This window comes from Macrobrachium nipponense, chromosome 5, assembly GCF_015104395.2.
Source record: "Macrobrachium nipponense isolate FS-2020 chromosome 5, ASM1510439v2, whole genome shotgun sequence".
NCBI classification, from domain to species: domain Eukaryota; kingdom Metazoa; phylum Arthropoda; class Malacostraca; order Decapoda; family Palaemonidae; genus Macrobrachium; species Macrobrachium nipponense.
In genome coordinates this window covers 49282817-49307455 of record NC_061107.1, presented here as the reverse complement: position 1 = coordinate 49307455, position 24639 = coordinate 49282817, and the positions used below count along the sequence as shown (strand labels likewise).

Below are 24639 nucleotides of genomic sequence, written 5' to 3'. Positions count from 1 at the left end.
CGCGGCGGACGTCGCGACTCTAGACTTTAATATTGAGCCAATGACGGTCGGTGGAGGTGAGTTATTGGTTGAGGTAGGATTGTTAGGCGCCCAAGGGCTTCCCTTGGACGCTACTGGATCATCTTCTCCTGTCCCTTCTTCATCTTCTTTCCAAGGCTTCACGGGATCAGAGATCCCCGATAGGACGCCTACTGCCTCAGTAGTCCCCAAAGTCAAGGGACAAAGAGAGCAGAGGACGTCGTCGTCTTCATCCTCTCGTAAGTCTCCGGCTCACCATCCCGGAGCAGAGAAGGCGAAGGCCTCATCTTCGCACTCAAAAGGGTCGAGAGGTAAATCCTCTAAAGAGAAGGCCCGTGCTCCTGCCGAGCCAGTACCTTCTCCCTCTGCCGGAGCTCCTCCGGTGACCCCTGCCGGGGCCAGTCCTGCTGGTCCCTTTGATCCCGTAGCTTTTACAGCAGGGGTCATGGAGCAGGTAGGAGACATGGTCGGAACTTTAATGAACACAAGATTCGACCAAATGTTTTCTCAGATCTCCACCACTTTGACTCAGTCCGGCCAGTCGATTCAGAATATGTATTTCTGAGCGTCTGACGGACCAGGAGAATTGGCTGGCAGGGCTGAGCCAAGCACCTCAAGCCGTTCTCCCTGTAGCAGGCGCCAGAGTTGCCACGTTGCCTGACTACAACACCCTTCCCGCCTTCTCTATGAGCAATCCTTGGAGGGTGGCAGCCTTTGCTCCCTCCAAGGATGGCATGATCTCCATCCCGGACTATGGAACTCGTCGTATTGAGGACTTCGAGTTCCATCCCGCCGGCCTACAACCTCCTTTCATGGGATATGCTAGGCTAACGGAGGCAGCCTTGAATAGGGAAGACAAGATCCCTAAGGAGACTGTTTTGTACAGTCGGGATCAGGCTCAAAGGGAGTGGGTACGTTGCCTGGAGGATTGGGACTGCACTAATACCAAACTCCAGGCATTTAAGTCCTTTCACGATCTTTGCTACGGAGGAGGAGGCACCACTCCCCTTCACAACAAAGATAGCGGAGATCACCTTGCAAGCTGCCATGAAGGATGAACCCCTTCCTCAGCTTAAGGAATCAGACCCGACGTCCCCTTTCTTTCCAGCTTTTGGGGAACTCTGGGAAGACCTACCAGCTACGTTCACGGTAGGAAAACTCAAACCGGACTGTGCTATGGATCAGTTCGGTGAGAGGCTCCCTAGGCTTCCGGATAACCTTATCCAAGCCGAATTTGAGGCGAGGACAAGGTTAGGCAGGACCCTAAATTCGCTGGTAATGACAGAGGTTGCTGCATTGACCTACGGTACGGAGCCCTTATTTAAGCTCCTAGCTAAGTCTCAGACACAAACGGTACAGGCTGATCTGTACGCGTTTGTGGTAGCTAGAAGAAACTGTAGGAAGCATGTCCTGCAAGAGGCTACAATTCGGCATGAGCCAAACAAGCTGCTTTCCTCTAACATCTGGGGGGCTGACCTCTTCCCAGAATCAGCTGTGAGCGAGGTATAGCATGAAGCAACTAGGCTTAACCAAAGTCTAAGAGCTCGATGGGGTCTTTCTACCAAGAGGAAACTGGAGAATCCTCCTGCTAGTGCTAAGAAGCTAAAAAAGACCAAGAGGTTTCAGCCCTATCAAAAGCAGCAGCAGCAACACTTTGTGCAAGCAGTTCCAGTCTCACAACCCGCACAACCGACAATTGCAAAGGGGCAAAATCAGCCCATCCTCTTGTTGGCTCCACAAAGCCAACCCTCGACCTCCTATGCGGTTTCCCCAGCTTTCAATCCTCTTTTTGAGAGCCAAACCTTCAACAGGTTCACAAGGGGAAGCAGGGCTAGGGGTTCCTTTTGCCAGAGTGGTGGCGGAAGGGCAACCAACAGGGGGAAGCACTTCTGTGGAGGGCGCAGAGCACGCCCTGCACAACAGCAGTGAGAACCCTCAGGTAGGAGGGAGGCTGTTCCTCTTCCGTCACAGGTGGGGGTTCAGCAATTGGGCACAGAGCATTGTGTCCAAAGGGCTGGGATGGAGTTGCTCAAGGGTCCTCCTCCATCCAAATCATTCCTTCAACTACCAACAAAGGAATTGACAGATTATGCGAAAGAGCTCCTTCAGAAAGGAGTAGTGTCAAGAGTCAAGCATTTAAAGTTTCAAGGACGCTTATTCAGCGTGCCAAAGAAAGGCTCATCAAAAAGAAGAATAATCTTAGACTTGTCCCGGCTAAACTTAATCATTCATTGCGACAAGTTCAAAATGCTGACCATCTCGCAGGTGCGGACCTTACTTCCCCGTGGGGCTGTCACCACCTCTATCAATCTTACAGACGCATACTATCATATCCCAGTAGCGAGACACTTCCGGCATACCTAGGCTTCAGGTTGGGAGACCAGGCACTCTCTTTCAAAGTGATGCCCTTCGGGCTGAACGTAGCCCCCAGGATATTCACGAAAATAGCGGAAGTAGTAGTGCAACAACTGAGATCACAAGGGATAATGGTAGTAGCGTACCTCGACGGTTGGCTGATTTGGGCACCAACCGTCGAGGAATGCCTCAGAGCCACAAACAAAGTAATCCAATTTCTGGAACATCTGGGGTTCCAAATAAACAGGACAAAGTCCAGACTCACTCCGGAGTCTCGTTTTCAATGGCTCGGCATTCAATGGGACTTGACCTCCCACAATCTGTCAATTCCTGTGGTCAAAAGAAAAGAAATAGCAAAGTCAGTAAGGCAATTCCTCAAGTGCAAACGAGCGTCAAGGAGAAACCAGGAAAGGATCCTAGGTTCACTCCAGTTTGCATCAGTAACAGATGTTCTGTTAAAAGCGAAACTGAAAGACATAAATCGAGTTTGGCGCTCAAGAGCAAATGTCAAATCTCGAGACAAGTTGTCAGTAATCCCGCAGATTCTATGCAATCGTCTCCGTCCATGGGCGGAGACAAAGAACCTGTCCAAGTCAGTTCCTCTTCAATATCCCCCTCCGGCGTTGGTTATCCACACAGACGCCTCGCTAAGCGGTTGGGGGGGATATTCCCAGTTCAAGAAGGTTCAGGGAATATGGTCACCTCAGTTCCGCCAGCTTCACATAAACGTATTGGAAGCCATGGCAGTATTTCTTACCCTGAAGAGGCTTCTTCCAGCAAAGAACTCTCATATAAAGCTGGTCTTGGACAGTGCAGTGGTAGTGCACTGCATCAACAGGGGAGGATCCTAATCAAAACATGTCAACCATGTCATGATAGCCATTTTCTCTCTAGTAACCAAGCACAAATGGCACCTATCCTCCACCCATTTAGCGGGAGTAAGGAACGTGATAGCAGATGCCCTGTCTCGATCAGTTCCTCTAGAATCAGAGTGGTCCCTGGACAACAAGTCATTCCAGTGGATATGCCGGAGTGTTCCGGGTCTCCAAGTAGATCTATTCGTATCTCAAGTGAACCACAAGCTCCCTTGCTATGTGGCCCCCAACCTAGACCCTCTGGCTTATGCCATAGATGCCATGTCCATAGATTGGAATCAGTGGGAGAAGATATGAGTGCTATAAGGGACATTTCACTGGGCGACACAGGTCGAGCCCAGAAATTATGGGTTCTTCATTTGTTTTTTTTTCTATCTGAAAGGTCTGCAAGTCTTACAGTTTGATTAATTTCAGTAACCACTATCTTTTCACTATTTTCCACATATCTTTATGCAAGAAAATTAGTCACATACATAGTACAGCTAGTTGTCAACTTACGACCGCAATTGGTTACAACCAACCTGTTGCAAGATATTTTGGATGTAAGTCGGCCCATGTTAATTTACTGTAAGAATATTATACTAGCCTAGCCTACAATAGGGTAATCAGTACAATCTTTACATATAGGGTAGCCTAGCCTACACTACACAGTATACTTTATACATATATGGCATAGTAACTATTAATTTCAGCTAATTCTCTAGGTTCAATGCACATTGGCTTATGATAATTTAGTACAAAGAGAAATTGAATAACATTAACAAGTTAACCTCGCGTATACAGTGATGATGATATCATAGTATATATATCGTATGCATACGAATGCAGTAGCCTAGCATACAGTAAACTGTATACTACAGGCAGTCCCCGAGTTAAGACGGGACATTGTAAAAAAATCCTAAGAAAACCTTACTTTTAATGCTTCGGGTGCATTGAAAACTATGTAAACTGCATTCTTATTGCATTTTCATAAAAAAAAAAACCTTCAAATATTGATTATTTTGCATTTTTAGTGTCATATTTCATCCACCAGATCAGTGTTGTAGGCGTCGTAACCCTGGAACATGCGTCGTAACCCTGGAAATAATTTCTGATAAATATACAGTGGGCCCCCCGTATTCGCGTTCTCCAGATTCGCGGACTCACACATTCGCGGATTTCTCTCAGGAACGTTTCCCTGCATTATTCGCGGAAAATTCGCGCATTCGCGGTATTTTTCTATGAGAAATATCCACTTATTCCTGGTTTTTTTTGATCAATTTCATTATAAAATGCACTTTTTTTCATAAAACTATTAAAAAAACCAAGTATGAACATTTTCAGTGGTTTTTCTTGAGTTTTAACTAATAAAATAGGCTGTTTTTAGTGTTTTTATAGGGGTTCCAAACATTCGCGGGTTCTAACTATTCACGGGGGGGGGGGGTGGGTCTGGTACGCATCCCCCGCGAATACGGGGGGACCACTGTAATTGAAAAGCACCTTAACCTCAGAACGTCGTAAGCCCAACCCGTCGTAACCCAGGGACTGCCTGTACATATACAATCTAATTTAGTAATTTATTAATATAAGCCAATTCTGGAGGTTCAATGCAGTCTGACTATGATATACCATTAGAGAAAAAATTGGACACGAAACAGGAATCAGATTCGGACCAAATTCGGCATAATTGAGTGATGTCAGGCTGCTGTTGGCTATATATATTTATGAAATAAAACTCATAATGAATATGCATCTTTCCCGTGAATCTTTTAAAAAGTTATACATGACTGTATCCAATAATTTTGTATGTAATCTCATATTATTGTATCATAAAATACTAACAAAGCAGTCATTGTTTTGGTTTGGAGATCAGCTGATGGCAAATAGTTTATTTCACCATATTTAACTCAATTTGGAGCGAATTGTCTTGCTTCTAGTTAGCATAAAATATATAGGTACTTTACTTATATGAGAAAAGGCAATTTGTCATCATACATGCTTTCAAGTCGAAATATGAATTGAATACGTCTCGTGAACTAATTATTTTTTTCATTACTAGATTGCTTTGTGGGCATGTTTATTATGTAAAAATATTACATGATTCCCTCCACTTTTTTCATTTGATTTCATCGTAGTACGCGCTTTACCGTTACGTTACTTATCTTTAATCGGCATGAAAACAACAGTACAGGCGGTCCCCAGGTTACGACGGGTCCGGCTTACGACGTTCCGAGGTTACGACGCTTTTTCTTAAATATTCATTGAAAAATCCGCCCTGGGTTACGACGCTTGTTCTGAAGTTACGACGCCGACGCTTCCGACGCTCCGAGTTAACGACACTTTTAAAATAAGCATACTATGATAAGAATCCTTTATAGTTTAGCACAGTTTCTCTCTCTCTCTCTCTCTCTCTTTGTATTTTCCAACGAAAATAATCACTAATTAGTGTATTTTGATGTTTATTTTCATGACTAAATACATTTATTCAATACAAAATTGATTTACTAATTTTCAAATATTAATTTTGATTAATACTGTATTAGTAAGTTTAATAAGTTGAAATGATATCACATAATAAAAATAATAATTCTCTCTCTCTCTCTCTCTCTCTCTCTCTCTCTCTCTCTCTCTCTCTCTCTCTCTCTCTCTCTCTCTCTCTCAAAGATGTATGTTTTTTTGTATGATAAATAAATGATTTACTATTTTCAAATATTAATATTAATTTATACAGCAATAATATCAATTCATTAAAGAAAATACCATAGTGAATTAGTAAGATTTTAGCTTATATTTAAAAAATTATGGAAGAATGAAGGAAATACCAGTCTTCTTCCAGTAACCTTTCTCAAGATCCAGGTACTAAAACTGTCAAGATATATCAAGTTCTGTGACAGCCAGGAGGGGGAAGAGCTGCAGTGTTGCAATCAGGTGTTCATGACATTTTCCTCTCTCTCTCTCTCTCTCTCTCTCTCTCTCTCTCTCTCTCTCTCTCTCTCTCTCTCTCTCTCTCTCTCTCATTTACTGAGACTCGAGATTTTTTATGTACTTGTACTATTTGTTTTTAATACTTTCAAATAATAATAATAATAATAATAATATAATAATAATAATAATAATAATAATAATAATAATAATAACTGTAATTACAAAATTCATATGTGATAGTATTTTAAAGAAATACAATACGTACTATAATCTATCCATGTCACTTTTAATTAAGGTTAACTCTCTCTCTCTCTCTCTCTCTCTCTCTCTCCTCTCTCTCTCTCTCTCTCTCTCTCTTTTGCCACACAAGATGATAATGTGTCATAGTGGTAACTCCCTCCCTCTCTTTCGCTGGAAGTGTATAAGTATTTTTTGAGAGAACAGAGAGAGATAAACACTCTCTCTCTCTCTTTTACTGAGATGAAAGAATTTTTATGGTACTAGTATGTAAAATGTTTATTGATAATTTTCAGTTATTTAATAATATAATAATAATAATAATAATAATAATAATAATAATAATAATAATAATAATAATAAATACTTCTTTAATTACAAAATTCATAATGGTCGTATTTTAAAGAGATGAAAATTACCTTTCCATTTCACTTGTAAGGATAATTCCTCTTTCTCACTGAGATGAGAGAATTTTTATGGTAGATGCACGTGTTTATATATTTTAAATAATAATAATAATAATAATAATAATAATAGAAGTAGTAATAATACGATAACTAACTTCAAAAGAAAATTCTTCCCTTCATCTTTTTCTGTATCAATTTCCCTACTTGGTTTTATGTAATCTCTCTCTCTCTCTCTCTCTCTCTCTCTCTCTCTCTCTCTCTCTCTCTCTCTCTCTCTCTCTCTCTTGTATTTTAATGAAAATATACAGTAATTTGTGAATACACAGTGTTGCACATGAAAAAAGTACATTAGTGATAATTTTAGAGATACGGCCCTTAGAAAAATTGCAAATTAGTGAAATTTTCCCTATGGACATGTTTTCAACAACGTCGTTCCGGCTTACGATGATTTTCGGGTTACGACGCGTCTTAAGAACGGAACCCCCGTCGTAACCCGGGGACTGCCTGTATGTACAATGTGTTCTTTCCTGACCTGAAGTTTTGATTAAAATGTTTCTCTATTAATTTTATCTCGGTTGTGTCTGATGCCATACGTTTACTGGGGTTATATTCTTGTTGCCGATGCATGATAATAGTCATTAGCAGCTCGAAAAGTGAGCTACGTATGTGGAGAGGTGGGAGCTGGGGAAAAATGATATTGTTATTTTACAATAAAGTTTTGTACATACTTACCTGGCAGATATATACTTAGCTTACATCTCTGACGTCACGACAGAATTCAAAACTCGCGGCAAACACGATAGGTAGGTCAGGTGATCTACCCCACCCGCCGCTGGGTGGCAGGTGTATGAACCAATCCCCCTTTCCAGTCATATTTTCTCTTCCACCTGTCTCCTGAGGGGAGGCTGGGAGGGCCATCAATCGTATATATCTGCCAGGTAAGTATGTACAAAACTTTATTGTAAAATAACAATATAATTTTTGTACATGAACTTTCCTGCCAGATATATACTTAGCTGATTGACACCCTTGGTGGAGGGAAAGAGACAGAGCTAACAAGGAAAAAGGGGAAACAACATCTGTTGTAGGATACTAACAAACCTTGGTTCTTACCTGATAAGGCTGAAGACTTCATAGGTACTGTCTATTAGTCTGCAAAGCCTGAAGAGCTACAGCGAGGGCGTGACCTACAGCTGAAAAGACTCTTTGGGTCTACCGAAGGGATTTGATATCCGCTTACTCAGTAGAATCCAAGTCGGATCATGTCAATGGGGATTCGCCCTCTTAAATGACAGAGCCTGACCACTACCAATGCAGGGAGCTCTAGCACAAACAGATCACCTAACCATTCTAATGTTAGCAATACGAATAGAAAGAGATGCCTACCCGCATCCTCTTTCAAACCACCATAAAAACACAAAACAAACAATAAGGGAAAAATTTTTTACAAAGGATATGCTTCAGCTCCCTGCCCCAGCACCGAATCCGCCGATACGTACGGGCCTAACGCGAAGCACTTATCGTAAGTAATCTTGACGTCTCTAGGTAGTGGTTCGTGAATACTGAATTGCATCTCCAGAATGTTGCTTTCATCAGATTCTGGAGTGACATATTCTTGTTGAAAGCCAAGGACGTAGCAATGGCTCTTACCTCGTGAGCCTTGACTTTCAAAAGCTTTAACTGATCCTCAAATGTGCTTCCTTCATGAGGCTTCTAATAAAGAAGGACAAAGCATTTTTAGACAATGGTCTACTGGGATCCTTTACAGAGCACCAAAGTCTGTCCTTAATGCCCTTAAGAGACTTCTTCCGCTGGAGGTAGTATCTTAAATTCCTCACAGGGCAAAGAGTTCTTTCCGGCTCTTCCCCTACCAGGGGAGCTAAGCCTGGAACCTCAAAACTCCTTGGCCAAGGATTTGAGGGGTTCTCGTTCTTAGCTAGAAAAGAAGGAAGGAAGGAACAAATCACGGGATCTCCTTTGAAACCTACCCTTCCTTCTAGAGCATGAAGCTCGCTAACTCTCTTGGCAGATGCTAAAGCCAAAAGAAACAGAGCCTTCTTCGTAAGATCCTTGAAAGAAGATGACTGGGGTGGTTCAAACTTCGAGGACCTCAGGAAACGAAGAACCACATCCAGATTCCAGCTCGGAATTTCAGTCGAGGGTTTCTTGCAAGTTTCGAAAGATCTTAGCAGATCATGTAGATCTTTGTTGTTGGAGATATCTAGGTTCCTGTGCCTAAACACAGCTGCTAACATGCTCCGATATCCTTTGATGGTTGAAACAGCAAGACCGCATTTTTCACTGAGAAAAACCAGGAAATCTGAGATTTGGGTCACAGAGGTACTGGAAGAGGAAAGCTTCTGGTTTCTGCACCAACGGCAAAAGACGTCCCACTTCGACTGGTAGACTCTAAGGGTAGAGGGCCTTCTAGCTGAGGCGATAGCCTTCGCTGCCTTAGCTGAAAACCCCTTCGCTCTGACAAGACTTTTGACAGTCGAAAGCCAGTCAGATTGAGAGCGGGGAGGTTTTTGTGATACCTGTCGAAGTGGGGTTGTCTGAGCAGATCTACTCTTTGTGGAAGAGCTCTTGGAAAGTCCACCAGCCATTCCAGTACCTCTGTGAACCAATCTTGGGCCGGCCAGAATGGAGCTACCAGCGTCATTCTCGTCGCTTCTGAGGCCGCAAACTTTCTGAGTGTTTGACTCAGAATCTTGAATGGAGGAAAGGCATAGACATCCAGACCTCTCCAGTCTAGAAGGAAAGCATCCACTGACACTGCTCCTGGGTCTGAGATCGGGGAGCAGTAGAGGTCTATCCTTTTGTTCTTTGCTGTCGCAAATAGGTCGATATGAGGTCTGCCCCATAACCTCCACAGGTCTTGGCAAACTTCTGAGTGCAGAGTCCACTCCGAGGGGAGCACTTGATTCCTCCTGCTCAGGAGATCGGCCCTGACATTCCTTTCTCCCTGTACGAACCTGGTGAGGAGAACGATCTTCCTTGCCTGAGACCACAACAGGAAGTCCTTTGCTGTTTCGTACAGGGAGAAGGAGTGTGTCCCCCCCCCTGCTTTCTTATGTAAGCCAAGGCTGTGGTGTTGTCCGAGTTGACCTGAACTATAGCATTTCGGACGTGGGGCTCGAAGGCTTTTAACGCCAACCACACTGCCATCAACTCTTTGTTGTTGATGTGCCAGGACACCTGTTCCCCCTCCCAGGTGCCTGACACTTCTCTTGACCCTAGGGTCGCACCCCAACCCGTCTCCGATGCGTCGGAAAACAATACTTGGTTCGGGTTTGGCATGTACAGAGACAGACCTTCTGCAAATCGGAGAGGGTCTGCCCACCACAGAAGGTCCTTCTTGATTCCTTTTGATATCATGAAGGAGAATTCCAGATCTAGAGAGAGACCCCTCCAATTCCGGTAAAGGAAGAATTGGAGAGGTCTGAGATGCAACCTTCCTAGAGAAACGAATTGCTCCAGCGAGGAGAGTCCCCCCAACAGACTCATCCACTCCCTCGCTGTGCATGCATCTTTCTCTAGGAAGGTCGTTAGTTTCTCTCGGCAACGAGCAATCCTCTCTGGTGACGGATATGCCCGAAAATCCGGAGAAACCATCCGAATCCCCAGATATATCAGCTCTTGACTGGGGATTAATTGTGACTTCTGGAAGTTCACCAGAAGCCCCAACGAACTTGCTAAAGTAAGTGTCTTTTGTAGGTCCTCCAGACATCGTTCTTGTGAGCTTGCTCTGATCAGCCAATCGTCTAGATAGAGAGACAGCCTCACTCCCTCCAAATGTAGCCACTGCGCTACATTCTTCATTAAACCCGTGAAAACTTGAGGGGCTGTCGAAAGGCCGAAGCACAAGGCGTTGAATTGGAAGATCTTCCCTCCCATCATGAATCTCAGAAACTTCCGTGAAGAAGGATGGATAGGCACATGGAAGTAAGCGTCCTGAAGATCTAGGGACACCATCCAGTCCCCTGGACGAAGAGCCGCCAACACTGAAGAAGTTGTCTCCATGGCGAACTTCCTTTTTTCTACGAAGACATTCAGGGCGCTTACATCCAGAACCGGTCTCCATCCTCCTGAGCTCTTGGGAACTAGGAACAGTCTGTTGTAAAAACCCGCAGAATGAGGATCTTTCACTAGTTCTATCACCTCCTTCTCCAGCATAAGATCTACTGCTAGAGAGAGGGCTTGATTCATGATGGGGTCCTTGTACTTGGCTACCAACTCCCTCGGAGTCGTCGTCAACGGAGGTCTTGATAAGAAGGGAATGAGGTAGCCTTTGCGGACAATCGAGAGTGACCAGTTGTCCGCCCCTTTCTGGGCCCAGACGTCGGCAAACTTCAGTAGTCTGGCACCCACTGATGTCTGGAGAACTTGAATACTACTTCTTCCCTCTGATGGATCTAGAGAAGGTCTTCCCTCGTTTAGCGGGTCTAGATCCTCCAGAGGAAGAAGCTCTGGCAGGAGGGACTCCTCGAAAGGGCTCCTGCCTAACTGGAGTCTCTCTCTTGGTTTTAGCCTGGAAAGAAGTGTGAGGCTTCCTGGTAGACTGGGCTAGCATGTCCTGTGTAGCCTTAGCTGAAAGGGCACAAGAAACATCCTGAATGATCTTCTTAGGGAAGAGTTTAGGAGAGAGCTGAGAATACAGGAGAGAGGCTCTCTGAGCATGAGATACTGATTTCGTCAGGAACGAACAGTAAACAGATCTTTTCTTGATTACTCTCGCTCCGAAAAGGGAAGCTACTTCACTCGATCCATCTCTCACTGCCTTATCCATACACGTGAGAACACTGATAAGATCCTCAGGTGAAATGGAATCCGGGGTCTGCGTCTTCTTGGCCAAAACGCCCAAAGACCAGTCTAGGAAGTTAAATACCTCCAGGACTCGGAACATTCCCTTCAACAGGTGGTCAAGCTCATTCATCCCCCATGTCGTCTTAGCAGCCATGAGGGCAGAGCGTCAAGAGGAATCCACCAGTGAAGAGAAGTCCGAGTCTGCCGAGGAGGGAAGAACAAGGCCCAAGGGTTCTCCCGATTCATACCAGAATCCTAGCTTTCCAGTTAGCTTAGAAGGAGGGAAAGAGAACACCGTCTTCCCTTTCTCTTCCTTCGAAAGAAGCCACTCACCAAAACCTCTAAGCGCCTTCTTCATAGAGATTGCAGGCTTCATCCTGACACAGGATGAAACCTTTGAAGTTTTCGAGGTCGAAAATAACGATAGAGGCGAGGGCGGGGCGACAGGAGAAAGGGCGTCTCCGAATTCCTGAAGCAACAGGTCCGTCAAACGCTTGTATGAGGAAACGGAGGAATCTTTAGGAATTTCTTTTTCCGAGGGATCCTGTTCTTCTTCCGCCGAAGATCCTTCACGATCCTTACGATGATAGGCTGTCTTGTCCTCAGCCGAGAGTCCATCCTTGGAAGAACGTCTGAAAAAACTCTGACATCTAACCGGGGAAGTCATAACTTCCCTTGAGATTCTGCCTGAAAACTCCTTCTTGTCAGGATGAGGGTGTACTCTAGGCTCTTGGCGCCTAACGAACGCAGGGCGAAAATCTGGCGAAGAGCGCCTACTAGGCGAAATGCGTCTATCAGGCTCCTGGCGCCTGTCTAAAGGAGAGCGGCTGCCTGGCGAAGAGCGCCTGCCATGCGGGAAGCGCTTATCAGGCTCTTGGCGCCTGCTGCGAGGAGAGCGAATCTCTGGCGACGAGCGCCTACCAGGAGAGAAGCGTCTGACAGATTCCCGGCGCCTAACTCGAGGAGAGCGAAAATCGGTAGAAGATCGCCTTATAGGAGAAGAGCGCCTACCAGGCTCTTGGTGCCTGCTAAGCGAAGGGCAGCTGACAGGAGAAGAGTGCCTGTCTACCGAAGGGCGTCTGGTCACAGGAGAGCGGAAGCCTGAAGGAGAGCGGCTACCATGAGAAAAACGCCTACCAGGCTCCTGGCGTCTGCCAGCGGGAGAGATCCTGTCTCGAGACGAGCGCCTGTCGGGAGAGGCTCGTCTACGGGAAGCATGCCTCTCGTCCGACGGAGAAACGATGTCCGCAGGAGAGTGCCTGTCCGTTGAAGAGCGCCTCGTACTACGATCCAATCCTGGAGAGAGGGCGGTTACTGACAAATAGCGAAAACCTGGAGAAGAGCGCCTGGACTTCTTTATCGGGAGCGAGACGTCCTCCCTACGACGAGAACATCAATGAGTCAGCCAGAGCCGTAATCTGCGACTGCAGACTAGCCAAAACACGTGTAGGAGATTTAACAAACTCCTTCACGGGAGACGCAGCTCGATCCTTACTAGGAGAGCGAAACTCCAAAGAAATCCTCGGTTTCTTCACATCCAATCCAAGATCTTCCAAAAAAACTTCAGGGCTGGAGGGGAGAGCGGAAGAAGCCTGCCAGGCTCTCTTCGACGGCCGAGAAGCTTCCGAGGAGCTCCAACCACGCTTGGGCGAAGGAGAAGGCGAAGACGAGAAGCATTGCCGTAAGACTTCTCTCTTGGCGCGATCCAAGGTAGCCTGGGAGCGAACATCAGGCGCTACCGAGGGGACGCCTGACCGGTGGGGGTTCTCCCTAACCTTCCTGCGGCTTTCGACTTTCCTCCTCCACTGGATTTGGGAGTCTGGAAGAGGTCTAGGCCTAGAAGCATTAGGGAGCCGATCAGACGCACCCTCCACTGCACTGGGATCACTGCACAAATCACTATCACTCTTACCTTCTAGCACTTTAATTTTCAACTCCATGCTGCGAATAGTGGCTCTCATAGTGTCCACCTCCGAAGGCGCATCTTCGGGTTCGAAGCAGGGAGCAGGGGCTGAAACTGGTAAAGGCGCTACGTCTACAACAGGGTTATCAACTTCAAACTCGCTAGCGCGAGACCTACTAGAACTCCTAGATGAAGTTTTCCTAACCTTGTCCTTCTCAAGCTTTCTTACATAAGAAGAAAGCGCCTTCCATTCTTCTTCATTCAATTTACCACATTCATTACAAGGGTTAATAAATGAGCAGTCATTCCCCCTACACCTCATGCATACTGTGTGAGGGTCTACCGCAGCTTTCGGTAGCCTCACCTTACAATCGCTAACAGAACAAACTCTGAACATAGTTGATTTCTTAATCTCTAAATCAGACATAATGAAATTCCAAGAATAATCAAAAGAATAATCAAAAACCGGTCCACAAATCGCAAATGCCAAGCCAAGGAGCAGGTACTTCACCAAAAGTACGATGAAACAATCCAGGGCGAAAACGAGTAATAATCCAAAATCGAGAGGTATCGACAACAGATGTAGTCGACACCGGCGACAGAAAATATATGACTGGAAAGGGAGATTGGTTCATACACCTGCCACCCAGCGGCGGGTGGGGTAGATCACCTGACCTACCTGTCGCGTTTGCCGCGAGTTTTGAATTCTGTCGTGACGTCAGAGACGTAAGCTAAGTATATATCTGGCAGGAAAGTTCATGTACAAAAACTGTTTTACGTTCAGCTGGACACCACTTTTTCTTGCTCATGTCGCTTCCCAGTCGTTTTAGTTGTGGGTACTCATAAAGTCGATCAGTCGTAACTTCCATAGGTCATAAGCCGACAACTAGCTGTACTTTGTCAGGGTAGGTTATAATGGCTTACCTATGCTGCAACCTTTAATGGCATCTTTAAATCCAAATAAAGTATGAATCTTGAAGTAGTATGGTGGACGGCGTCGAGCCCTAATTAAGCAAGCTTTATTAAAGACATAGGCTCTCTTATAACCATTATAAAGATCTATAAACTTTGACTGGTATCTCTCAGAAGTACGTTCAAAGCCACCTGCAAGCATCATCAACCTAACCTGAAAGTTGAAAGAAAATCATTATTGGTAATTATAACACCAACAGTGACAGCAAAAATAATGATGTAAAATTTAGATTTTTCAGGTTAAAGAAAATCTTTATTGGTAATTATAATGCCACCAATGACAGCAATAATAATGAAATAATTAACACATCTGACACAAATACACACTTCCACCTGTTACAGAGGTCAAACTCACTGTATTCAACATACAATTAGCAAATACATGTGTATTACATCACAAATGCACTGATAAATGACTGGTCATAAATCCATCATCAAGGTAAAATGTGAGAATTTATAAAAGATGCATTTTAAGCACATGAAAACATCTATAAACAAAATTATCAATATATAGTATTTCTAACTAAATTTACTATTCTGAAGATTTTATATTTTACATCACCATGATTCCTAATTTTTCTACTTTCCAATTAATGTTTGGAGGTGCATCAATTGGGCTTTTTTGATAGTATAGTCACTGTCTATCCTCAAGGCTTTTTTTGTAAGGTGTTTTTAAGTTGCATGGAACCAGTGGTTAATCAGCAACGGGTCAGCCCCAAGAATTTACCCTTCCATGGTCTAACCAGAGCTCCATGGTGACCAGACTGTCAAAGACTTTTCTTTTAGTTGGTCATATGGCCAGGTATTGTGTCATAATGATAAATATTACAACACGTCTTCTTCTTTTTCTTCTTTCCCACCGTTATCCCTAAATTAAGGGGTCGGTTGCCTGATTGCGGCTTCTCCACTGCCTTCTATCAGAGGCATCATCCTCCACCAAATCTCTTCTCTCCATATCTTCTTTCACTTTATCTATCTAGCCATCTAATTCTCTGTCTCCCTTACAATCTTCTTCCTCTAACAGGTTCCTCTCAAGCCCTCTTCACTCTCTCCTCATCATCCATCCTCAACACCAGCCCATACCATCTCAATCGTGACTCTCTTATCACCTCAGTAATTTTTAATAAGCCTGCCCTTCTTATTTCCTCATTTTCCAATCTCTCAAGCAGTGATTTTCCCATAATCCACCTCAGCATTCTCATTTGTTCTCTCAAGCTTTACTTCCTCTTTTCTAATTAGAGCCCATGTTTCTGCTCCATACATTAATAATGGTCTTATCACTGTGTTATATATCTTGACTTTTAGCTTAATTGGTTTTATTATCACATACCTCTCCAGCTACCTCTCTCCACTTCCCCCATGCAGCTTTTATCCTACTGTCAACTTCAGCCTCACTTCCTCCCTCTTGGCTTGAAGTAGATCCTAAGTATTTAAACTTTTCTGCCTGTTTTACAATCGAGCCTCTACTTTCTTGTATTACTATTCTGTCTCTATCTTCCCTATTGCTCAGCAAAACCTCTGTTTTATTCACATTCACCTTTAAGCCACCCCTCTCTAAAGACTCCTGCCACTCTCCAACCCTTCTCAGTAGGTCCTCCTTATTTTCAGCAGTAATTACAAGATCATCTGTGTACAACTACTCCCACAGCTCTTCATACCTGATCTCTTCACTCAACACATCGATGACCAGAACAAACAAAAATGGGCTTAATGCTGGCCCCTGGTGTAATCCAACACTAACTTCAAAGTTTTCTGTTTCCCCAATTGCTGTTATCACTTTTGTGTTCATTCTTTTATGCATCATCTCAACCAGCCCAACCAACTTTTTTGGGACTTTCCTTTTCTTTAAACACCAAAACATCACTTCTCTTGGGATCCTACTGTATGCTTTCTCTAAGTCTGTAAAGGCACAATAGAGCTCCTGGTTTCCCTCTAGCCTCTTTTCCTGTAGCTGTCTTACTATGAAGATGGCATCCACCGTCCCTCTTTCTTTCATGAATCCATGATGCCATTTCCCGATCTGTACAATCTCTCTTATCTATCGTCCAGTATTCTCTCTAAAACTTTCAATCCATGCTCTGTTAGTTTAATTCCCCTGTAGTTACCACAATCCATGATATCTCCCTTCTGCTTGTATATATATACCATTAGACTCTCCTCCCAGTCCCTTGGCATTTCTTCCTCTTAACACATAGCTTTTAGTAAATCTAGCATCCATTTCTCCCCATCTGTACCTAGTAATTTGTTCATTTCAATTTGGAACTCCGATTGACCGGGTGATTTACCTTTCTTCATTTTCCTTAATGCTCTCTTCACTTCTGTACCCTGTATCTCCATCACTGGTCCCTCCACCCTCTGAGCTTCCCCCTTCTCCTCTCTCATTTTCAGTATTTAACAGTTTTTCAAAATACTCTTGCCATCTGTTCTTAATGTCTTCATCCCTATGCAATAAATTTCCATCAGTATTCTTAATGGCACCCAATTTACCCACATCCTGTCTCTGCCTTTTCCTCAAGTCGGAAATCTTATAGATAAACATTATAACACATGATGGAGCATAAATGGACTCAGGATAAGAGGGCACTTTCTCTTATCCTCAGCAAATAATTAACCCAGTTTACCTACATCAAAAAACCTGCAAAATGAAAATGTGGCTATGCTCATATACGCAATCATATTGTTTACATATGACCAGAAACAGACCAAGACACCATTACTTTTTCTGGTCAGTGTTTAGTGTACTGAAACCAGAGCTCCGTCATTTAAGCTCTTCACTTCTCTGATTTCATTACCGAGGATCACGGATACAACTAAGTTGAAAGCTAAGTGCTTAATTTTAAGAAGTGCTTAATTTCAAGTTCCAGTTAAAAATTTTTAGTTTACATTGTGGAATGGTGATTTAATTTGTGTGAAAAGCCATAAACCAGCTTTTTCCCGAACACAGGTTGGCGCTTCTCACGATTTTCCCAATGTTATTTGTAAAAGCACAAATTGTTTTGAAAAATGTATCATTCTATTTAGAAATATCTAAACAAATACTTCACAATTATTATTAAAGATATATAGCTAACCCTTTCAGACAACAATGTCTGCAATACCCTAATATGCAGTAGCCTACAATCTACATTGATTCAGTAAGAATAATTTGGCTAAACTGCAGTACATATCATCTGTAGCCTATAATCAAGGATTATATATCCTTAAGGGCAAACTAAAATAACCTGGATTAGATGGTAACCAGAATTAAGGTAAGTAAGATTTCAAGTTATATCCTGTTATGAACCTAGGCAGTAGCCTAAGTTTATGCCAAAGACCTTAGGTTTAGATAAAAGGCTACCGACGTTTTCCTTTTATATAGCCTGTATACTTAAGCATAGTCTTGGTGCTCTGGGCTATCATATGCATACCCTGAAAGGTCAATCAAATAATACGGATTAGACAATAACCTAGACTAGGTGATCGACTAGCTATAAAGTTTCACATTAGTGGAATATGAGGTAGTTGCCAAGCTTGAAAGCTACATGTTAGGCCTTGTTAATCCCATACCTTAAAGGTGAATTAATTAATCTGCATTAGACAATAATTTATACTAGGAGATAGAGTTCACATTAGAAAGTTACTGTTTTATGTAGCAGACCAAATAGTCTAGGACTAGATATAAACAAACTGAATTAGACAAAAATTTTAGTCTTACTATGAGTTTGCATACAAGTAAGTTTATGTTTTTATATAGCCTTTACATTAACAATGATTAAAATAATCTGGATTAGGCAATACCCTATACTAGGCTAAGAGAGAGCAATTTAAGAAACATTTCATTGTTGGTTTAAGTGGTAGTTTAGTCCAAATAGCCTAGGATTAGATATAAATAGTATCCTAGGCTTAATAAAATACCATAGTTTTTACGACTAGAGACTGATACCACTACAGTAGCTTACTAGTAGGGCTAAATAGTAGTGGAGCTCTTATGAAGCCTATATCCTTAACGGTGATATAAAGACTTAGGACAGGCTGCAACATAACCAGATTAAGTAGGAACCCCCTTTTTAAGGGAATATCCTTCCAGAAGCCTAAAAAACAGCAATGGCCGTATATCAGGTATGGATGGTCTCGGCCACACTAAACAGAAAACTAGATTACAAAAGGTCTTTTTCTCTGTATGGTTTATATCCTTTAAAGTTTTAAATAAGCCTATAATAGGCAGTGACTTGGAATAAGTTGAGCGGGAACCCTCCAAGAAATCCTCCATTCTTAGTTAAATGTGAATTATTCTAAAAGCATTAACCTAAAGCCATATAAAGTAGCTTGGGCTAACTGAACAAATGAGTTCATAAAAGTTTAATCTGAATAGTATGACAATTCAAAATACAATTTCACATAGCCAGTGCAAAAGGACTAATATGGCAGTCAAACCTAACTTAAACCTCCAATGGTTGAAATTAACATAGATTTCTAACAGAATTTATTACACATATGGAAACCATATGAGGAACTAAAGAAGTGTCCCTCATAAACCAGTTAATATTAACTAGCTTCTAATAACAACTTGCTTTATATTCCTACAGGGCCGCCATTTTGCAGGACCCTCAGTTCAAGTGTTCCAATGCAAATTGCTTGGTTTCCTTTTTGCCAGTGGGTACAGCCCATACCACCTACCATGAGCATAGTCTTGGAAAAAAAAGAGAGAAAATTTGCTTGATTGCCAGACATATACAAAATTTGTAGTACACTTGTGGCAGCAAGTTTTAAGGATGAACCAGCTCATTTGAAGCTGTCCTGGTGAGTCCTTGGGTGAAGTAGGGCTAAGGAAAGGGAGATAGATACAGGCAGTCCCCTGTTATTGGTGGACTATGTTAATGGCGATCAGGTTTTATAGCAGCTGTCTAGTGTCATAAAATCAGCCATTTATGGCACCATAACAGGCAGAGTTTTGGTTACTGGCACCATAAGGTGCCGACAATAATGGAATGGTGCCACAACATGCTTTACAGAGGTGCCATTAACTGAAACTCAGTGCCATAAGTGCCAGAAATCACTGAGCTTCGGTTAATGGCGGTTTTCGCTTGTCAGTACCCCGCTGCGAATGGAACCCCCGCAGATAACCGCAGACTGCCCGTATATCTCTCCATCAGAGCTCCAACAGCATATATTTAACATACTCAGAACAAGATTTATGTTTGGGCCCAGTAACATCAGTCCCCAGTACCTGCCAGGTTAACCCAAGAAAGAACAAGAGGAATGTTTATATGGGGGGGTAACGTTCTTACTAAGGAATATGAGGTGGACATTGCCACTGAAATGGCCCTACTGAACCCAGAAGGACCAGAGACAAAAATTTCAGGTAGCCATGGGAGAAACCTTCTAGAAGGAATTCTATCACCCTTGCAGCTATTGATGCTGAAGAGAACCTTTCCCCCCAAAAAGGAAAAGTAGGATACATCTAATTTAGACTGAAATTACTACATTTTCTGAGGGGAATTGTAACTTACCCAGGACTTCTGCACCTTGGTTAACAGCCAGCTACAATTCAGTTGTTGAAGCTCAGTCAAATTGCACAAGCTCCCCCAAAAGGGATGCACAGTTTGTGGTATTTGATCAATTCTATAAGAAAATTGTGAATTAACATCAAAGATGCCCTTGCCACAGACCAGCAATATATAAGGGATATGATGCATAATTCCAAAAAAGGAAATTAAGTCAGTCAAGTACACTCCAAAGTGTAAAAGTACTGCATCCTGTAATCGAGAAGTAATAGGGGATAAAAATGCTACCCAAACAAGGTATAATGTTGGAATCCTGACTGGAACAACCAAATGGTCAGTTCAGAATACAAAACTTCAGATCAAAACATAATATGGGCTCCTATACTCATCCCTGAAGATACGAATAATGGATTCTTGATGAGATGCCTAAATGCACATTTTCTCTTCCTATAATAAATATCCACTTAATGATAAAAATTTTGATCAAAGATGTACATGTAGAATTTAGAAACAGGGCATTTCCTAATACAGGATGGTGCCTGGTACCATCCTCAGCAGACATTGGGAGACCACTAACAGAAATGGTTCTATAACATTAAACGCTATACAAGACACCCTTTACCAGGTTAGAAAAAAAATAATGGATCTCTACTCTGTTTTTTAATAAGATCCAAGTTTCTCACCAAGTAGCCCCAGCCTTCTGTCCCTTCACTTTCAAAATTATTAATCTTTTAAGGAAAGCAGCCCAATATAAAGATGGGAAAAGCTAAAACAGAAAAAAAGTACAGACAGATTTTCAGAATTTTGTAGTGACTACAAGACCAGAGACAATGGTAGAAATACAACCATTTGCCATGGTCATCCCAGTTTTGGAAAATTCGACCGAGGAAAGGGTAACGCAACAATTCCCTTCTGTAGGGGAAAGGCTCCCTTTATATATACCTAAGCAGCAATTTAGGACCCCTATGAGAAGAATCTCAGAGGCGACAGCATCAGCAGAATTTTATACTATGATTCACCTCTTTAGTATTATAACTTCTACCTTGCTCGAAGTCACCACCAAAAGGCTACCAGAAGGTTCCAGAACAATTTTTGATATTGTGGCAAAAATTCTTACGAGAACCCTATGATAAGCACACTATAACATTTTAGAGTGGTGCATAAAAGTGCAAATGGAAACAGAGGGCTCTAACAAGTCACCTCTTAATGTAACTTTATTACTATATAATATGTAACCCCTTCTGTAAGGACCTGTTTGAAGAGTTGTTGAAAAACAACACCTGGATGCCTATCAAGGGTAAAGAGAAAGAGGTGAATCATCAATAGGAATGGTATGGTTGGGGGTCAACTACAATGAAACCACAAGCAATGGAAGTCTTCCCTTGTTCCCTTGGGGGACCAGCATTCTTTTTAAACGGGCTGGGGTAGAAACATCTCATCCCTCCCCCTCCTGTAGAAGGGTTCTTTCAAAAATCAGACCCTCTCTGGAAAGTTATGTGCAGAAAGGCTCTGTCAAAAGGAGCCATAGAGAAACATGCATATATTTGCCACCAAGCACGTCTCCAAGTGTCCCCAAAAAGGATTTCTCAGAACGAAGAGCGATCCTAGGCCTATCAACTCTGAACAAGCACAGTGTTTGCCAAATTGTTCCAAAAGGGACTTGGACGTTATAGATCTGAAAGATGTATATAGACACGTCCCTTTTTGAAGACAAACTCCTTGCAGTTACAACAATTATGGCATTCAACGCAGCATTAATGGAATCATTGCTTTAAGGATTCAAGATTGGCTCTACACTTCCCTTCTGCGATCCTTTGCACTACAAAGACCCCGCTTTTGAAAAGTTCCAATTACTTGGTCCCTGAACAAGGTGCTTAGACTTTGATCAGCCCCTCAATTCAGCGGACCCGATACAACCACAACTCACAAGCTACAACAGACAATCTTCTTGATTGCATTGGCATTAGCATGTTAGTAAACTGGGCTCTCTTTGATGGGATGATCCACCACACAAATGGCTGACCATCAATTATTATTGCCCTCTGGCCTGTCTTTCCTGGCCAAGAATAAGAATCCTTTAAGAAGGAAATCTCCTATTCTAAGTAAACTAAATTTACCAGATCAAACATTATGGCCAGCTCAAACACTTAGGTTTACCTAGAGGTTATGGCAAACATTCCAGAAAGTCTGTTGTTTCCTATGCCCTAGCAACATTATTGCCTTGAGCTTGAACAAATTCTACTACAATGTGTATCAGTAGGTGGCAAGAAAAGTCCTGACCCATAGGCAATACAGCAGCAAACCACGGGTCTTCCTAACAGTGGGTATGCTAACTATTGCTGGGGAAGGTTTGACAATACTGCAACCATACCCAGCATTCTTAGGTAAGTGACCGCAGAACTTCCCCTTAAAAACACTAGTTCACATTTAAGTTTCTTGTTCTTTGCTACCAAACCTGAGGGTATTCACAACAAAGAATGGGGCCTTGAAACGTGTGGCTTGACCCTGGAACAGAAATGCTTTTGGGTTGTTGTTATTAAAATTTGAGAGCTTCTCATCACCTCTCAATTTCTTTGTATAGCTCCTTAAGGACGGGACACAAAATACACTATCAAAAAACAGGTTTGATGTAGGAAAAACTTGTTTTTGGTAGTCACTGTTGAGTCCTCAAAACCTTCCCACTTCCCTGACGAAAAGGCTTTGGATTTGGGTAAGGGATCATCCTGCACTGACCAACAGAAAGTAATAGCATCTTGGTCTGTTTCTGATCATATATAAACAATATGACGGCACATGACCACTTCTTCTTCCGAGTATTTTGATGTAGGTAAACAGTTCAGCATTCACCAAGAATAAGAGAAAGTACCCTTTTATCCTGACTCCATTTATACTCCATCACAATATGATACTGTTGAACCTCATAAAACCAGCATTCTATGGTCTGGAAACTCCTGTGGTTCGGTTTGATTTTAAATAAGCGGCCATTAGTTCATTCCGCCGCCACCAGGGATGTGCCACGTATTGTTTACAACTTTAAAGCAGCAAAAATTATGCCAAATATCCTTTGTTTTTATGAAAATAGTTGTTAGTAATGTAAATATGTTTAGTCAAATACAGTGGTACCTTGACATACGAAATTAATCCGTTCCGAGACGGCCTTCGTAACCTGAGCTTTTCGTATCTTAAACCACATTTTACATGGAAATTGCCTAATTCGTAACAAGCCCTACAATAAACAATGAAATACAACAATTTGGACCATTCAATACGTAACTTAATACGTACTACTATGTACTACATAGTACCTGTAAATAAAGTGTATAGTGTACATGGTATACAAGAAATATAGTAAAATGTGGAACCTTACCTTTCGAGTGAGACTATCTCCGAAAGTGGCAACAGAGGAGGAGGACAAACGGCAGAAAACTTGTTAGTATGTACGCTTAACTTTACGAAACACATTAAAAAATGTCAGGAAACATAGACTAAACTTTATGAAACACATTAACAAAACCGTAACACTTAACTTTACAAAAAAACTTAAAATTAATTTTTTTGTTTTTGTCTTTTTTTGATATTTACATTTTTTTTTACTTTTTATTACTTTACGTTTTTCACAAAATTTGAAGACTTGCTGAGAACTGTAGCCTTCCTTGATCGTCATCTCGTCGAACGTCTTAATAAAGGCTTTGGCCGCTTTCGTGTCCGAGCTGGCCGCTTCCCCATGCCACACCACCGAATGGATCCCAGTCCGTTTAAGGAATTTTTCAAACCACATATGAGAAGCATTGAACTCTGGGGTTAGCGTCGATGTCCCTTCTCCGCCGTCGTTTTTGGCCTGGGCAATCAAATTGCCAAAAATAGCGCTGGCCTTGTGGCAGATTGCCATCTCGGTTATCATATTGCCAGCGATTTCTTTGTCTTTTATCCAGATAAGCAGCAGCCTCTCCAAATCGTCGTGCACGTGGCTCCTCTTGCTAGACAAAATAGTCACGCCCTTCAAAGATGTAGCTGCTTTGATGGCTTCCTTCTGCTTAAGGATGGTGCCTATCGTCGACGGATTTCGGCCGTATTCCTTAGCGATCACACTCAACCACATGCCAGCTTCATATTTTTTAATGATCTCCATCTTCGTCTACATAGAAAGCATCCTCTTCTTTCCGTGAACTTCAGCAACTTTCTTGGGACCCATGACTATGTATATACTGTACATAATTAAGTTATGTAGTAAACGTATGTACTAAAGTTCTCACACGACATGATAAAGTAGTACTACAACGAAGTCACTCACGAATTTACGTTAATAAATGAAATCATGTAGAACGAACGAATTTTGCGTGCGTACACAAACGATGCTGCTTTGGAGTGACCGAAGAACGCCGCTACATAGATGCACGATGGGAGAGATGCTGACCATTAGGAGAGCAGGATCTTACGGCGGTGACTAGCATCAGGAACCAATGGGACAGCGGGAGGATGGTGGCGAGTCTACTCAGTTGGCGATGCACAAGTTTTAAAATTGTTATCGGTAGTCTGGGTGAATCTTGGGACTTTACAGCAACTACCTTTCGTAACCTGAACTATTTTTGTACGTAGAGCCAAAAAAAATCTTCATATTTGCTTTCGTAACTTGAATTTTCATAAGTTGAGACTTTCGTAAGTCAAGGTACCACTGTATG

The 24639-nt window shown here is 42.5% G+C and overlaps 1 protein-coding gene across 1 annotated transcript in view; it reads right to left on the bottom strand.

Annotated features, from left to right (window-relative positions):
- LOC135215288 (uncharacterized) overlaps positions 1-24639 on the bottom strand; it is a 374690-nt gene that overhangs the window by 38621 nt on the left and 311430 nt on the right. The window contains exon 20 of the mRNA XM_064249832.1: positions 14430-14631. Within this exon, the coding sequence (XP_064105902.1) occupies positions 14430-14631 (202 nt within the window). The remainder of the gene's footprint in view (positions 1-14429; positions 14632-24639) is intronic.